The 14,600-nt window shown below is 43.6% G+C and overlaps 1 protein-coding gene across 1 annotated transcript; it reads left to right on the top strand.

Annotated features, from left to right (window-relative positions):
• The first annotated feature begins 7,289 nt into the window (after positions 1-7,289).
• ZPBP2 (zona pellucida binding protein 2) lies at positions 7,290-12,960 on the top strand. The gene is made up of 8 exons (XM_065651338.1): positions 7,290-7,380; positions 8,240-8,320; positions 8,836-8,961; positions 9,502-9,663; positions 10,091-10,309; positions 11,450-11,535; positions 12,148-12,325; positions 12,863-12,960. Exons 1-8 carry the CDS (start codon positions 7,290-7,292, stop codon positions 12,958-12,960), a joined length of 1,041 nt encoding a protein of 346 aa, XP_065507410.1.
• The last annotated feature ends 1,640 nt before the right edge of the window (positions 12,961-14,600 follow it).

Below are 14,600 nucleotides of genomic sequence, written 5' to 3'. Positions count from 1 at the left end.
GATTCAAGCCATCCAGCAGCAGCCTGAGCTCTTCAGGGTGTAACTCCTGACTGGAGACAAGTTGTGAAGCTATTAGCACTTAATAAACATATCCTAAAATAAAATCAGAGCTCCTATCCTTGCATGCAAGTTTAGCATGAATGCAAGCTTTTCACTAAGTGTCTTTTCATAGAGCTAAAAACGTTACCTTGTGTCATAAACGGTCATGGAATTAAATAACAAAAAGTTCCAATATTTTTTAAGATTTTAAGTTAAATAAATAAGATCAAGGAAATCCAGAGTTATGGCTCTTAATTTGTCTTTGTTTCATTTTATCACACCAGGAAAAATGAGGTACAAATAAGCAAATGGACCAATTTATACTAAGAATGGTGATGGGGAAACATCAGTAAATGCATGGTACATGAACAAAATTCTCTCTAGTATTTAATTTTACATTGCAATAATATACTTACATTACAGAAACCTTTGTAATTGTGCAAATAATTAAGCTTGGGGCAAGACAGTGAAATCCCCATTATTCTGTAACACTTGAATTCAGTTTTAATTACATTCAGAAACCCCGTGCAGGATGGGCAGTACAACCCTCCTGAAGAGGTAAGAAAAACAACGTACCATATCATATTTATCTTTTCTGTTGAAAAATCTCAGTCATTCTATCACTTTCAAGCCTTCAACATCATCACCACCCGGTTTCTTCGTGATATTAATCTCAAGCCTTAGTGGTCTCTTCATATTTAACCTCAGGTCTCTTTCCCAACTAGTTTAAGCCAGATCCTTCACTGTACGTGTGGTAGAAGGGGAAGGCCTAGGAAGCTTCCATCCCTGATTCCATAAAAATAAGACCCTACTTCTACCCAACGTTCAGAAAAGCACAGTGTGGGCAATCACTTACAGAGCACGTTAGTCTTCCCAAGCTTCAAAGAGATCCAGGGACTAGGGCGCATGGAAAGGAGACGCTTGTCTTGTGTGTGTTGCAGCTGACGCGGAACGTTCATTTACAAAGCAGAAGTAAAATTCATGTGTTTTTGAAACCCATCCTTAGCCATCCTGTGTTCTATGCCAATAACCAAAGTAGGGCAAAAATATTCAAATAGCTTGCTGAAAAAGTGTTCTGGCATTTTAATACATAACTGTATTTATACTTTATCCTGGTATTTGACCAGTAACTAGAAGCAACAAAACAGCCTGGCTGTATTGTAGCCCCCCTAAAATTGATGGTTTTCAAATTAATGATAACACTAGAACCCTTCTATCATCGATATAGCTGTAAGCAACAGAATGGGAGGTACATGTTGAATTATTATAATCTTACCTGTTTTCGTCCAAAGTGAAATCCAGAACATTGCCTTTTTACTGCCAGCTGCAGTTTCCAACCCAAGAGCATTGTGAAGGGGACATCTTTTTAAATCCTGTATGCTCTCAGTCCTCCTATCACAGCACATGGAGCAAACACAGCTCATTTCCTTGTCTTTGAGCTGTCTTAAGAGGCACAAGCAAGCGAAAATAAAGCACACACCAATCCTGGCCCCTGCCCTACAGGTAGACTCGCACAGCTTTACCCCAGTGCTTTTGCAATGCACAGCGGTCAACTCTTTTCACCCCAGCATATTTTCAACCTTCAACCCACATTGCACTATTAAAAAGAGAAAACCTATTTAATTTCCTCCTCTGAATGACCTTCTTCAGCATTTTCAGTCTCAATGGCTTTCTGAAGAAGGTACCTGGATCAGAAAAATACTCTTTGCACTTTTAAAAATAGGGTCTCTAACACTTTGGTGGTCTTCAGCACCATATATTTTTTAAGCGACACCGGCATTTTAAGTGCACACGTCATTTTGGGAAGAAATCCTGATCAGCAATGTGTAACCAAGGATAATACTTTTCTCATATTGTAGCACACGACCTCCTGCAGACAGCAGAACATCTAGCAATTCAACATGTTCATCCCAGTACAGCAAGTGGAAATGACAGCATGGAGCCAGTTCTTGTGATCTTTGCAAAAATAAACCTGTCACAAAGAGACAACCCAATAGATCACACACTTTGGCTACCTAGACCCAGGTCTCCACCACCTGCTCGTGCCAGTGCCCATTTCCCAACCAAACCAAAACCTGAAGGATTATTTGCATGTTAACTGTAAGCGTACAAGAAATAGGAACACATCAAAAAAGAGACTTCTCAAATAATCTCAGTTGTAGTGGCAGAAACATACTTATTTTCTATTGGAGACTAAAATTTCTGACATAACTACAGAGCTTTCTTCTCCCACACAAGATACACAGTGGTCCCAACTTGATCAAGAAAATAAGGCTCCAATTCAAGCGCCCAGCTGCCACCAGCCTCATTCCTTCAGAAAATAAGTTACATCTCTCAAGCAGTCAGTCTCAAGTCAGACTCTGAGTAAATACTTAAATACAAACGTTTGAAAAGCCTTTAGCAAAGGAAAATACATTTTCAAGTAGACAACTGCATCTAAATTAACCAAAAACTTCACATCATTTGAGAAAATGAGGAATCTAAACTCAAGCCCCGAAAACGATGAGTTAAAATAAGAATATCCACCTCTGAAATAATAAATCAAAGGATGCTTCGCAATGCTGCTTTGCCAGGCTTGTTAAAAACACCGGTAATTTTGCTTTTCTTCAAAAGTGAATTAAGCTGTAACCCAGGATTAACTCGCAACGTTTTTTTGCTGGCTCTGAAAGTTCCACGCACGTTTTACAAACGAAAAGAAACCAACACGCCCGTTAATTCGTTAAAATGTAGAACACGAACAGTAGATAAAGCCGGCTCTAAACCCCCACTTTATCACAGATGTTGGGATGCTTCCGAAATTAAACAGAGAGGGGGGAAAAAGCCGCGTTCGTTTCCTGTTTAATCGCAACCCGCGATTAGATGTCTCCTCCAGAGCCTGCGATGTGCTGGCAGAAAGGGCTGAAGAAAACGGGAGGTGGAGCGGGGTCGGTGGGGAGAAACGCCCCCCACCCCGAAGCCCCATCCCGGGGAAAGAGCGGGGTCGTTTCTCACCTTCCATGCTCCGGCCGCGGGTCCCGGCTCCACCTGCCCGGCCGGGCTCGGGGACTGGCGGCGGGACCTCCCCGGGCTCCGCTCCCTCCCGCGGGCACCGCGACATCCGGCCCGGCGGCGCTGGGCGGGCGGAGAGCGGCGCCGGGCGGCGGCCAACGGAGCCGACCCGCTCCCGGGGACCCGCCCGCCCTGGGGACAAGTGGCACCAGGAACACGGAGGTGACGGCCAGAGCTCAGCAAGACAGCGCGGGCAGAGGGGGAGCACCTGCAGCCCCCGTCTCGCACAACGCACCAAAGCAAAACACGAAACTCTGCGCTTTAGAGAACACATCGCTCTCTGCTTCGTGGGAGATAAGAGAGAAGCTCTGCCACCAGCATGAGGCGGCTCCACAGGTAAAGAATCATAGAATCATTTTGGCTGGAAAAGACCCTCAAGAATATCAAATCCAACCATTCCCCACCCCTGGCACTACCCCATGTCCTGAGAACCTCATCTCTGCATCTGTTCAACCCCTCCAGGGATGATGACTCCAGCACTGCCCTGGGCAGCCTGTTCCAATGCCTGACAGCCCTTTCCAGGAAGAAATTGTTCCCAGGATCCAACCTCAACCTCCCCTGGCGCAATTTGAGGCCGTTTCCTCTTGTCCTGTTACTTGCTACATCCCCAGGTCCCTCAGCCACTCCCATCACACTTGTGCCCCTTCCCCAGCTCCGTTCCCTTCTCTGAACTGGCTCCAGCACCTCAAGGGCTTTCTTGTAGAAGCCACAGCAGCTACTTAGGCAGGGACGCTATCGGGAGTGGGACCACAGGAGGCAGCTCTAGGAGTAACAAACCAACCCTGAGGGCTCAGATACACTCCTGTGCCCGGGGGATCACACAGCTCCTCAGACACCCACTGCACCTCGAGCTCGATCAACAGCTCCTTCCAACCCACATCTCCAGGTGCAAGTATATCCAACGAGACACGAGCACTGTTTTCCCCCAGCGCTGCGGGGTGGGAAGCCGTTTGACAGTCCCTTCCATGGAAGGGTCGCCAGCAAGACCAACAGATCCATAAACCATTACGGACAACCAGCCAAAAATATTACTTAGCATTTTAGGGATCCCTTCATCTTTAAGGTCTGCGGCAAATGCTGGCACCCAAAATAGTGCAGGAAAGCTGGCACTGGCAGGGGTCAGGTCGCTCAAAGGACAACAGCTATTCATTCAGAGAGTTTCGCAGGGCAACACAGAGCTATTTCGCCTTGGCACACTTCTGACTCATTTTTATTTTACACAGCAGAGCCAAGTGGTCGAAGCCTTTATCCAGACTGGTGTGGCAATTGTGCACCATGATGCTGACACACAAAAGAGCTACTTCTTTTCTACATCCTGAATTTCCTTTGTGTGCAATTAGTCCTGGCTCTGTTTACACATCACGTAAACATGGTAATGCAGCCTCGGCTGTTACATGAATGCTGCTTTCTTTGCATTATTCGTTAACAGATCGCACTCCTCAGACTCCACATTAAAGTTAAATGACTAAGATTAAAATTAAACTTAAGTTAGCTATTTTTCCTAACAAAAGAGCATTGCAATTTAAAAGAAAAATCAACTTACAAAATTATTTAATAAATTAAAGATTAATTGCACTCATAAAGAGATTGTTAAATGACAATTTTTGTACATTTAAGACAGAAGTTTGAAAGGAGACTCTCCGCACAGGGCTCAGACGGGGCTTTGAGCAACCTGACCCAGTGCAGGATGTCCCTGCCCATGGTCTGACCCAAACCCTTCCATGATTCACGTGGAAGCGTGAGCTGCGCCAGCCCAACGCAGCCTTGACTTCACACGCAAGCTCAGTACCACTCATGGGATTTTCCTTCACCCAAACCCAGAACTATTTACTAAAAAAAGGCCTGAAAAGATAACAGCTGGCCTAGATCTCAGATCAGCACAGAACATCAGCACAGCCCGTACCTGGCACGCTTTGACATCAGAGCACGTGTTTGTGGCTTCAAACCGATGAGCCAGGCAGACAGCAGAGAGAGAAAAAGGGAAAAACCAACCCAAGATGCTGCAGATGATGGGAGCTCACTGATGATTTTCAGCATGGCTGAGGCAGATGCACTGCTGGACCCTCAGGGTTACTGCTGCATCCGTTTGTTACACTTCTGTACTTCTTTCATCACTGTCCTGGTTTTGTTAAAAAACAAGTTTCTCTTTTAGTGAATTTCCCCATCAGCTAAAGCCTTCTAAATAACTGCAGTTTTCCTGAAAGCTAGATACATGTTTTGGTAGACATAGCAATGGAATGCGAGGTCATTGATAAGGATGGATGCACCTAAGTTTATAAAGGTTCAAAACTGCAGACAAAGCTTGTTGGGTTGGGTTTTTATGGCTCTGCAACTCAGCTGCACTTTAAAACCGAGAAATGGATGTTTTGGGATAGGAAGATTGATGTAAAACAGTTACATAACAACAGGGTATAAACACCCTTAGGAACTGAGGATGTTCAGACTGAAATATGACTAGTTTATAGCAGGCACGTTAAAAACTGAATCATTTTGCCTATAAGGCGTAAGCGTGAAGTGTTAACTTTGAGTAAAACTGAAAACATTCAACACATGGGAACGTCAGATCTTTTGAGGTGGTCCTAATTATGAACTGTTCAGCAGCTCAAAGAAATTAAAAGCGAAAACCCTGTCATAGTTCTGATACCTTGACAGACCACTTAAGAGTTAACATCTTGGTCTAAGGAAGAAGAAAGCGCAGCCACTTACCTGCAAAGAGAGCAAAGTGAAATAACGAGGCAGTGCACACATTTAATAGGGCGAGGAGTTTTGCAAGACATTAAATGAGAGGGGACACTACGTTAAAATACCACCAGGCTTGAGTAAAAGTATTTTCCATCAATAATTCGATACCTTCTTTTTCACACTTTGTTTTGCATGCTTTATTAAAGAAAACTCATAACTCAAGTGTGGGGATTTTTTACATGGAACTGTTGAATTAAAACATTTACAGCTATCTGCAAAAATAACTACCATTCCTGTGTTTACTGGTTCCATATTTGTTATGCAAATACTATTTCATCATTTTTGGACACTGGTGTGGTCTGAGGCTGCACAATCAATATGATTTAGCTAATTACCAGAGACCTGGCCGCAGTTCCTTATCTTGAGTGTCTCATGATGTGCAGGTTGGTGAAACGCAAGCACCCTTCTCTCCCTGTTCACCTGGGTTTCCTGAGTATTTTCATAACTCTCAGCCTAGAAACAAAATATTTCTACTTTTAAGAGCTCGAAAGTCATAAGCAAGTCTTCCAAAACACGTAACTGACTTAAAAAACAACCCCAAGTACTTGAAGTAATACGTAGCATTTGGCTGTTTTTGAGCCAACAGGATATGCCCAACTCTTATTTTCAGTCTTTCTCACAGCAAGTGGCAGGAATGGGGGGGTTTTGTTGTTTTTAAGCTACAAGTGCTTCTCCCATAATGAGTTGCTGCAGAAACCTGCAGCTGAAGAAAAGAACAGCCGGGCACACAAGGCTTGCAGTGACCTGGAGATGTGGAGCTCAGAGACGCCAGCCCAGCCGTCCCTGCGGTGACCAGGTTCGGTGCCCCAAGCACAGACCTCAGCCCCTGCCCGAGACGTTTCTTCACCAAAAGGGCTGTGGGGCATTGGAACAGGCTGCCCAGGGCAGTGCTGGAGTCACCATCCCTGGAGGGGTTGGACAGACGGACATGAGGTTCTCAGGACACGGGGCAGTGCCAGGGCTGGGGGAACAGTCGGACTCCATGATCTTGAGGGGCTTTTCCAACCAAAATCATTCTACGCACCTAATTCCTCCTGCCCCCGCAGTTTCCCATCCTTGCCCACACAGCTGCAAACACCACTTTAGAGTCAAAACCCACACTTCCACACCCTGTGGAAGAGCGACGTGGTAGTTACCCAAGTGTGGGGCTAAGGCGTAAGAGCCCGGGGGGGCGGGGACCATCCTTCCCTAGCCAAGTGACCTGTGAAGCAATAATAAACATTTTTTTTTTACAAGCACAGGGTGTGGGCAAGGAAGAAAAAAGGTGACAGCGACGAGCCGGGACCCCCCAGTCCCCCACTCGAAGCGCCGCGGGGGGACCCGGCGCGGCCCCGTCCCCGTCCCGGCCGCGCTGAGGGGAGGAAAAGGGCGGGAAGCGCCGGGCGGAGCCGTTACCCCCACACACGGCGGGGCGGGCGGTTGCGGCCGTTGGCGCGGGGGAGGCGGCGCTCGGGGCGGCCATGGCCACGGCCCGGGGCGGCGGGCGGCCGCGCTGTCCCCCGGCGGGGCTCCTGGGGGTGGTGGCGGCTGCCTTGGGTGTCCTGACAGGAGGTACCGGGGGAGGGAGCGGCAGTGGGGGCTCCTCAGGGCGGCTGTGAGGTGAGGCGGGGGGGCGCTGCCATCTGTGGAGAGCGGCTGTGCTTTGCAGGACCTTCCCTCAAGTGATGATGATAAAACCCCTTTTTAGAAGGCAAGGCGGGGAGCCCAGCAGCGTCCTGCTCCCCGGCAGCGCTCAGGCAGGGTCACCACCCGTCATGACCTGGAAAAAGCATCAGAAAACAGCACGTTATAACAACTTTCCCATCTGGGGGCTCTTATAACAGAAACCCCCAAGCTGCTGTTTCCCAAAAGGCGAAGGCTTGAGGAAGCGGCCTCAAGTTGCGCCAGGGAGGTTGAGGTTGGATCTGGGGAACAGTTTCTTCCCCAAAGGGCTGTTGGGCATTGGAACAGGCTGCCCAGGGCAGTGCTGGAGTCACCATCCCTGGAGGGGTTTAAAATACACATAGATGAGGTTCTTACGGACATTGGTTAGTGCCAGGGGTGGGATAACACTTTGATTCAATCTTGAGTGTCTTCCAACCAAAATAGTGCATGTTGCACCCGTCCTGGCTCCCCTTGCGGTCACTGGGAAGAGCTTTACTTTCTAGTTAGATTTTGTAACTATTTATTGGCTTTTCGTAAAGAGAAAGGCTGAGCTAGTTTGGACCTAGTGCATCAAGGCAGATTTGCAATGCCGGCACTAAAGCAACAAAACCAGGCAAGTCAGCAAGAAGTAGGAGCCCTTGTTTTTGAGAAAAGGGTGTGGGAAGAAAGAATAAGAAAAGCAAGAGACAGAAACTCGCTAACACAAAGATATATGGTCAATCACGCATTTAGATTTCTCTCATATATTAAGTCCTTTTCTCTACAGTGACAGCTTCACATAAGGAAGAGAAACATTCTATTGATTTAATTGAAAATAATTATGTTTATGGCAACACTAAACGTGAAGGTAAACTTGTCTTTTTGTATATATATTTATGTCTTACTGGACTTTTAAAATGGAGTTTTAAGTACAGTGATCATTATGGAAGTGACACAACCAAGCTCAGCCAAACAGTGCTGGAGACTCCCGCATACAATCCTGATCGCGAAAGTAACAAGAAAGGGTGGGTTTGGAAACACATTTGTCTCACAGTGCTACTAGAAGCACAGCTGAAAATTTAATGTCTGAATAAGGGACCCTCTCTGCAAAAGGCTCAAAATTTGTGGTTTTTGTGAGCTTGTGACATGGTTTTGTGTAGGACTCCAGTGTCTCCTACTCGCAGTCAGCACCCACCAAACTGTGGACAGTTCCACAATATCAATAACAACAATTGCAGATAAAAGATTAAACCTTATACCTTTCAAGTCCAAACATGAAAAAAATAACCTTAGCATTACATTAAATATATTTTTGAAATAAGCATTTTGGTGATCTCATTTGATAGAAGCATTTCAGTTAATTTACCTTCTTTTGTATTGCAGTGGATGTGTATGTTAAGATGTTTACAAACAGCCCACTTCTAGTATGCATGGATTCGGCTCGTTCTAGCGAAGAGTTGATAGATCCCAACTATTTTTGGATTGGTCCAGATGGAACAAATTTAGAAGGTTGGTCACCTATTTCCACTGCCCGCCTCAGCTATTTTTTCCCCAGTCACTAATAAAAATGGGCTTTTTACGGTTCTTTCTTTCACAAACTCAGAAACAGCCTCTGCCTCAGGGAGGTGGGGAGGCAATCAGGAAAATATGCTGAGATAAATAGTTTCTGTTTTCTATTTACAAGGGAAAAAGCCAACCACAAATGGCTAAGTAGATTACTGTACATGAAATCACGTTTTCCTTGTTTCTATTGAGGCCACCCTGCAATAGGATGGGGGGTCCAAAGAGTCACTTGGTCCTTTGTCAAATTTTTCCACGAGCTCTGACGTTAGTCTGTGTTTCTCTTCTCCCTTTAAAATTTCCTAATGCTTGAGATAGAAGTAAACTTGCAATAAGTCCTAAAGGTCATACATTTTAGATTGTTTCAGACTAATATGAATTCGTGTCATTATGTACAAGAGCAAGATCTCATCTTCAAATGTTCTAAATGAGCAGAGGATCAGAAACCAAACATTTCCAGTAATCAAATATTTCCTGTTTCTATTCTAGGGCGAATGTATGTGAATCTTACAGAAACAGGAAAGCTGATGGTGATGGGTTTTAAGGAGTTTATGTCCGGAGCCTACACTTGCACTCTTTCTCACAAAATCATCGAAACTACAACACAAGAAGAAAGAGAAGTGTTTGAGGAATATAAATTCATGGTATATGGTACGATTGCTAACTAACTAGTATGCTAAGGCACATCACCTTTGTGTTTTGGGAAGGTTGTGAAGTGCGCGTTTATTGCAAAGCTTAATCAAAAAATAATTAGATAACATTTTATCCCAGAATAGAAAATGAATTTTTTATATTTACACACACACTAATCCTCTCTCAAGTTTTGGGAAAAGCTTTAAATAACATACACACAAATTCCTGCACGTTTCAAACCAAAATATCTCTTCCTATTTGAGTGAGCTCTGGCAAGGACAAATTTGTTCTGTTCTGGTTAATGAGTAAGCATTATTTATTTGTTTGCTTTTGAATAAGAGTCCTACTTCAGATACAAAGTGCACTGATACAGACGATAAGGTTCTATAAGATTCCACTTGTGGTTACACTGCAGAACTCACACACAAACTTTTTTTTTTTAAAGCATACAGGGAAGCCGACCATGCATATCAGGTATTTGTTCGCTTTACTACAAAAGAATGCAACCTAGCAGCTAACAGCCAATTCTTTGAGGAGCTAAGGAAGATCTTAAATAACATCATCTCTGATCTGACATGTCACATCGTAGCATCATCCTACAAATGCCACTCTGTCAAGATACCAAAACAAGGCCTCCTGTATGAGCTATTTGTTAGTTTTCAAGGTAACACATTTCAATGTTTGTTTGGGAGGGATCATTTATTTTTATAAACAACCCCAGAGTACTATAAACAGCAGCTGAAAGACATCAAAGTCAAGTACACCTTCAGAAGTCATTTCCCAGCTTTCTTTTGGAGTCCCTGTATTTTTTCTTACTAGCCCACAGATGGAGCTAAAATGCAGTTTATATGTTGAATTTCGAGTTAAAACCTGAGTGGGAAATATTACTTTTCAAGGAGTGCAGTTGAAAGGAGATAGCTGATAAGATGCCTTTTTTTAAAAAAAAGGAAAATGGCTCTATCTTTCATTATTTGATTTTTAATAAAGTCTGTGACCTCTGTGGTTTCACTTGATTCGAGGAAACTATGCAGAGGTTAAAAGCAAGAGCCTCATTACCTCATGGCAATACTGATGTGGCTCTATTGCCTTGCAAAACAGGTTAAATCAACCCTGATATCTGCCCCAATTTAGAGATATTTTATCACTGAGGAAAGTTACTCATTAATGCTTTGACCACATTCTTTTCTGTATCTGTTCCCATCTTGTGTCAAGAGGGACCATCCAACAGGTTATGGAACATTTTGTGGCCATTTTTCCCCTCAGTGAAGAGACATTCAGAACAAACCGAGGACCCAAAGTTTAAGTGTACATAAAACTTCAGCCCTTTCTGTAACCTGAGGGTATTAGGTGAGAATTTTGTTCCGTTCTTCCTGCCATCTCAGCATTTTTCCCGCACATTATTTTATTGGTTGACCTCTGACTCTTACTGGAACAAAGCGATTTAAGTAACTGGATAGAAACCACCAGGAGCGAACCTGTTTTTTCCCCGCCCGCCTTTTATCAGTCACTCGTTTTTCATCATTCAAATGCATGCAGTCAAAAGAACTATTTCAAAACATGATCTTGACTGTAGACAGTGACAGGTTTAAAAAAAAAAAAAATCACCGTTCTTCACAAATTAGAGGCAAAATTAAGAGCATACAGTAGGATGAAGTGAGCACCACAAGACGCTAAAAGCACTAATACATTTTATTTGTTGATGTTTTCTGAAATGAACCTAAAAACACCTGCTTGAGGTATTTGAGTTCACTGCAATATATTTTTCAATGCATATACATGTGTTCTTTTTGCCCCCCACCCGCAGTAAGTCCTTTTGCACCAGGATGGGAAGAAGTTTGCCGCCAGGTTCCTTATGATTGTGAAGATGCGACAAACATGAAAGTTGAAGAGGTTCTGTGTCAGCCACCCTTGTGTCTCCTCTGCATATTTAATACAAATTTCTGCCTTAGCAGCGACAGATTTGACTGGTAGTAATCCAGCTTCACCCTGATTTTATGGGATTAATGCCATTGTAAATGACAATTCATGGATTTCAAATAATTCAGTTCAGGGTGGAAAACTGTTTTTACAAGTCAAATTGATGCAAACAGTTAAAAAAAAATCAGGCTTATTAGTTCCTTTATATTTACCTCTAATTATAGAATTATAAACATTAATATTTATAATAGTATACTGAACTTCCAGTTCTCTAAACTAAAGCTTTATTATTTGGTAAATGGAATATAAAGTAAATCTACTGTAGCTAATTCCTAAAATCTGTTATCTCTGGCTTCTTAATGTTAATATTCATTATTAGATGGATACTGGGCCTGGGTGTGGGAACCAGGAGTACGAGGTATTTACTGAATTTGGGGGATTGGACTAGATGATCTTTCGAGGTCCCTTCCAATCCCCAACATTCTGTGATTCTGTGATTCTGTGAATTTAAAAAAAAAAAAAAAAAAAAAATCAAGAAAAAGCAACTGACTGGGTTTTTATTGTTCCAATGTTTCCGAATTTTAGGCAAAAGATCGAATTGGAGCATTTTTCAGTAAGCAGACATATGCTTTGAGGCACAATTTTCACACCGTTCCTGCAATACACTATGTGGACAACAGTTTCTCGGTTACTCACATTGACAGTTGTCGACCAGGTTTTGGGAAGAACGATTTCACCCACAAGAACTGCGCGAGCTGCTGCGGTAAATACATCATACATTGATTTAAATATCACTGATTAGCTCCGGCCACAAGTTTCTGAGAAGACCATTTGGTAAATATCAGTGTCAAAAGTAATGATATTTCCATTCATCTTTTGGAAAGACATTGACATCACAGATTTAAGAAAAAAAACAGAAAGGAACAGAAAACAAGCGGACAGTTTTTGTTAGTGTGCTCATCGGTGTAACTGTATTTCCAAACAGAGTGAGTGGGAGCGATGAAGTGGTTTATTGTTCGGGGTTTTTTTTTCCTTGCAGGTCACTGGTGAGTGACGATGCTCAGGCTACAGAGCAAATAAAACCCAATTATCTTAATGGTAGTGCTGCTAGAAAACACTCAGCTGTTTTAAAAGATCTTCTGCCAGCAGCACCTACCCCTGGTTGTGGAGTTTGGGATATTTAGCAAGAGGCAGTGAGCTCAGGAAGGGCAAGATCTCGTTCCTCACAGCCTCAGGAAGGCCCATGAGGGTGTCAGGGGGTCCCAGTCTGGCTGACACCCCAACTCTGTTCTTTTCACAGTGGTTTGTGAGCCTGGAACTTACAGTCCTAACAACGAAGTGACCTGCCAGATTTGTTCAAGGCCTCAAGTCCAAATATATGGAGCAACAGCTTGCTAATAAACTTCCGACAGAAACTGGAAAACCAAAGAGCAGCTGTGAAAGCTTTATTGGTTTCGTGACATCCTTTTTGGTTTTAGCTACTAATTCTGGAATCCTATGGTCATTTTTGAACAATAGCAGAACATCCTCATTCACACACCCCTAGTTTTTCTGTATTCAGAGACCAATCAATCTGTAAAAATTATACAAAAAATTAAGTGTTCATGCAAGGTAAAGTAATTCGATGGGGAAAAAAAGGACATTTGTCACAGGGCTGCTCGTGCAAAGAGTCTGTTTCTTGGTCGGGACACCACAGCTCTGTCCTGCAGTAAAGCAGCTCTAAACAATTCAGGCAAAGGCAGCAAATAGTTGTAGTGGAATTATGTGCCATAATCACATATGCCAGTCTCTATGAGCCATTTCTAGCACATATTAATGGAAGTATTTAATCTTCGTGATTTAAAAACATTAAATGCCCTTCCTGTTATCTTTCCCCATTTTTCTGTGCCTGAATGTTCCAGCCCACCCTGTGCAAAACTGTACCATGCACTAGTTAACAGACACCGACCCGCTGCATCGGTGGAGCAGAAAGTGAAATCAGGTCTCTGGCAAGAGAGAGGGTTAATAACATTCTACAAATTCCCAGATATTAGAGTTCTCTCCTTCTGATCCCCAAAAAGAAGCGGGTATGTCCCAGGAAGAGGCTGCACAGCCTTCGCCTGCTGCATCTTTTCCTTCAGCTGCATCCAATCCTCATGGCAGAGCTCTGCCAGCCCCAGGTGCCGCGTTACATGAGCAGATGATCCTCTTACACCAGCTGCAAATTCCCCATCAAGTTCACCGGATGAGTAACGAGTCAAGATACAAGTTGCCAAAGCACTGAGATAATGGGAAAGGCTTCTTTCCAGAAAAAAAGATGTACTTTGCTTTTGAGGGTTAGCTGCTGGATCTGCAGCAATTCATCATTTTGCTCATAAAGCACTATTAGGAAAGATTTTATTTTACTACTATCAAGAGTTTCATAAGTCACCCTGACTTTTCAGCGGCCACTGCATGGAGCAGAGCACAAGCCCACTGGAGCAGCCAGCCTGCCACAGGCTTCCAAAGCCACAGTGGAACTACCAAAACACGGGCTTTTTTTTTTTTAAATCAATTTTTCTTTAAGCTGCAAACCAAGCAAAGGAGATTCTGCACACACATGGCCATAGAAATCCACATCCAGCTTCCCGGCACAGAGCCATTCCTTTCTTTTTTGCACTCTGTAGGACTAAATCAAGCAAAAAAGCACCTCCTACTCCATAACTGCAACTTCTTATGGCATCTAGAAATTCCTCAGTGGGTATTCATCCAAAAATCGACCTGATTCAACCCAGTTTAACTCATCCATTTTGACAGGAACACAGCAGGAGATGGTACGGGCACAGACCACACTCTGAGCTTTTCAGAATCATTACTTATTAAATACTGATGAATAAAGTGTACCGTAATGAGCATTTAAACTGCCTGTAGGCTGATTATCCGAGCTGCCAACTGGACACTGTGTGCACGGCTCAGGCTAATACAGATTAAGCAGACGGGCTCGGCGCTCGCTGCCTGCATCTCTTGGCCTATTTCACAACAGGAATGCCACGTGCATAAATTATTACGGGGAAAAAAAA

Source organism: Caloenas nicobarica, chromosome 24, assembly GCF_036013445.1.
Source record: "Caloenas nicobarica isolate bCalNic1 chromosome 24, bCalNic1.hap1, whole genome shotgun sequence".
In the NCBI taxonomy this organism is placed as follows: domain Eukaryota; kingdom Metazoa; phylum Chordata; class Aves; order Columbiformes; family Columbidae; genus Caloenas; species Caloenas nicobarica.
This window is presented reverse-complemented; position numbering and strand designations above follow the sequence as displayed.

Coding starts and splice junctions, on each gene's coding strand:
- ZPBP2 (XM_065651338.1), top strand. CDS start 7,290: ATGGCCACGGCCCGGGGCGGCGGGCGGCCGCGCTGTCCCCCGGCGGGG. Junction 10,310..11,449: donor GCTATTTGTTAGTTTTCAAG/GTAACACATTTC, acceptor CCCCACCCGCAG/TAAGTCCTTTTGCACCAGGA. Junction 12,326..12,862: donor GAACTGCGCGAGCTGCTGCG/GTAAATACATCA, acceptor TTCTTTTCACAG/TGGTTTGTGAGCCTGGAACT.